Source organism: Thrips palmi, unplaced genomic scaffold (genome assembly GCF_012932325.1).
Source record: "Thrips palmi isolate BJ-2018 unplaced genomic scaffold, TpBJ-2018v1 HiC_scaffold_5, whole genome shotgun sequence".
In the NCBI taxonomy this organism is placed as follows: Eukaryota; Metazoa; Arthropoda; class Insecta; order Thysanoptera; family Thripidae; genus Thrips; species Thrips palmi.
In genome coordinates this window covers 2,607,587-2,610,604 of record NW_023144632.1, presented here as the reverse complement: position 1 = coordinate 2,610,604, position 3,018 = coordinate 2,607,587, and the positions used below count along the sequence as shown (strand labels likewise).

Here is a 3,018-nt window from a genome sequence, read left to right as displayed (position 1 = left end):
CCAAGTCCTGACTGCGAAGCATCACACTGGATGATGATCTTCTTTTCCGGATCGAAGTTGGCGAGGACAGGAGCTGTGGACATAATGGCCTTCAGTGTCTCAAATTCCTTGTCATGAACTGCTGTCCAGTTCCACACAGTATCTTTCTTTAACAGTCTTCTCATGTTCTCCGTCAGTGCACTCATTTGAGGGATGAAATCTCTACAGTAATTAAATGTCCCCAAAATCCTTTGTAATCCTTCTCTGTCTTTAGGTGGGTCTAATTGTAATGTTGCTTTCACTCTGTCTGGATCAAGGGCCTTCCCCTCTTCACTGAACACATGACCCACGTACCTTACTGATTTTAGTCGGTACTGCAATTTCTTGGGGTATAACTTCACTCCTTTCTCTCGTGCTCGTTGGATGACTGCGCTCACTGCTTGATCATGTTCCAGCTCACTCTTCCCGTAGACCAGGATGTCGTCAAAGTAGCGGATTGTGTTCTTCAATTCTCCAAAGATTCGGTCATTTAGCTTCTGGAACAGCTCTGGGGCACAGGACAATCCAAACGGGCAGCGTCTAAACCTGTAAATTCCAACAGGTGTTGCAAAACAGCACTTAAAGCTTGATTCTTCTTGCAATACTATGTGGTAGAAATCGTCCTTCAGATCAAAGACAGTATAAAATTTCTGATGACATAATTTTTCACTGATTTCGTCTATTGTTGGGATAAGTTATGGCTCTTTGATTATCACCATATTCAAATCTACTGGGTCTAGACAGATTCTAATGTCTCCATTCGGCTTGGTAACTACAACAATGTTGCTTACCCAGGATTCTGGTGTCAGGTGCTCTACTTTGGCGATAATCTCTGCAGCTTCAAGGTTCTGTAGTGCTGGTACCAGCTTGTCGTTGATCACCTTGGGCCTCCTTATTGCAGGTCTTATCACTTGCTGGGCGTCTGGACGAATCAGAATCGGATGAGTCCCCGGGAAGCTGCCAATACCTTTGAATACATCTTCGTTTTTCTTGATGAACTCTTCTCTTTCTTCTGGTGGACTCTCTGTTTGGTTTGAGTCGACTTCTAGTATTTTCCTTTCTATCATACCAAACTTTTCACAGTCACGGATGCCAAACAAAGATCTGTCTCTGTCATCAGTTATGAGAAATTCAACATCACGTTCTTGTCCTCCTGCCTTGCACTTAAGGGAGATTTGACCCAACACTGTGATCACTGGAGAGTTATTCCCATACGGCTTGACTACTATGTTGGACTTCTTCAATGGCTTGTTGATCTTCAGTGTGTCAAACACTTCTTTAGACAATATTGAGGATGCCGATCCCGGATCTAGCTTGAAGTTAATCACAGTATTCTCAACTTTCACTCTCTGACGATACTCCTTTTTGAGACTAACACTGTTTACTTCTGCTACAGCGCTCGTCTCAACAGTTTCAACACAGTCACTGAACAACACCTGATATTCTTCCTCACTGTCCTCAGCTCCTGCTGTTGTGGTTTGGATCTCATGAGCTCTAACTGTCTGCCTCCCTGGATCACACATTGCTGCAAAGTGATTTGGCTTTCCACAGTTTGCACAGGTTTTCCCCACTGCCGGGCATTTGTTGTATGCATGTCTCTGATACCCGCAGCGTCTGCACTTTTCTTCTTTATAGTTGGTCTTGGTTTCTTCTGGTTTTTGCTTGAAGTTAGTCATAACTGGTGGTTTCTTCTTGCTCTTGAATCTTATTGCATTAACTTCAGCAACCTCAGTTTCTTGCATCTTCTTTGAATACTTCTTGCTAATCTCAGCGGCTCGACACTCATTGATGGCAACTTCAAGAGTCAATTTGTTGTTCTTCAGTAGTGCTTGCTGTAGATTCTTGTCTCGAATTCCTTCCACTATTTTATCTCTCAACAGTGAGTTTTCCAGTTTGTCAAATCCGCAGTTCTTGATGTTCTTCTTTGCTTCAGTGAGGAAATGATCAAACGTCTCACCCTCCTGCTGTTTTGTTCTGTTGAATATGAATCTCACGTAAGTTTCATTCGCCTCTGGTGCTGCGTAGGCTTTAAATTTCTCTACGAGCTTCAAGTAGTCAAATTCATCTTCATCTGACAGCCCGAAGGTACTTGCTACTGTAGTGGCTTCTTCACCCGCGATGTTGAGGAGTAACTTGCCAATTGAGTTGTTCTACTCTTTCTTCTCCTCAGCAGTCAACCCGTCGTAGGCCGTTTTGGACAGTTCTCTTGTGGACGCTCCCAAATATATCTTGAAGCTTTTGTGGAATCTTTCCAAGTTACTCGGGACATCACCTTCCAGCACCAATGGTGCGGGAATGTTTGCTTGGTGCGCCATTTCACTGGTTCCACGTGGTTGCCGAGGTTATCTGGTTTCTGCCGTAGCTGGGTCCCGGCCTAGATTCACTTCACTGGAGTTCACGAGTTCACTTTCACTATACGTATTTTTACTCAGGACTTTCCCCTTCAGCTCTCGCTCATCATCTTTTCCAAAGACTGCGCCATGTTGTCAAGATGGGAACGGATGTAGATTCTCAAGGAAGTGAGCAAGTCAAGACGTAAACGTGAACTGGTTTATTCTGTGTTCGGTTGGTACAAAGAAGGCTCTGGTTACATGGCTGCCAACATGACTATGACTACTCAACACCCGCAGCCCCGTACGTGCGCTCCGCCTACTGGGGTTAAGCGCTGGCGGCGCTCTGAACGACGCCAGCGTGGCCCTGACGCTCCGTGGCCACCAGGAAGACCAGCACTGCCCGCCTGACGTGGCGAGAACAACAAAATGCTAATACACTGACTCTGGTTTTCTAACTAGGGGTACGCGCCGTTTAGAGTGGGCGCGTAGTGTGGCTGAGCGATGCGAGTTTGTGCACTTCGGACTTTGCTTAAGTAGACGAAAAGCGCAGTTTGTGGGCTCATATTGAGTGAAATGTAGGTCTGGGGTATAACTGGAAGTGATTTTCGTTGTCAGCACACAAAAAAATGTTGAGATCAACGTCAAACTCGATTCCGAAATTTTGGTC

The 3,018-nt window shown here is 45.2% G+C and overlaps 1 protein-coding gene across 1 annotated transcript; it reads right to left on the bottom strand.

Annotated features, from left to right (window-relative positions):
- Positions 1-2,333, bottom strand: LOC117650755. Its single transcript, XM_034394352.1, has 3 exons — positions 2,301-2,333; positions 334-2,150; positions 1-73 (listed from the first exon to the last, which is right to left on the bottom strand). The coding sequence occupies exons 1-2, from the start codon at positions 2,331-2,333 to the stop codon at positions 714-716; spliced, it is 1,470 nt and encodes a 489-aa protein (XP_034250243.1). The 3' UTR covers positions 1-73; positions 334-713.
- Between the last annotated feature and the right edge of the window lie 685 nt (positions 2,334-3,018).

Excerpts from the sequence above, each read along its gene's own strand:
- LOC117650755 (XM_034394352.1), bottom strand. The coding sequence starts at position 2,333 with ATGGCGCACCAAGCAAACATTCCCGCACCATTG. Across the intron at positions 2,151-2,300 it reads CAAACATTCCCGCACCATTG|TTACTCCTCAACATCGCGGG; the intron begins GTGCTGGAAGGT and ends TCAATTGGCAAG.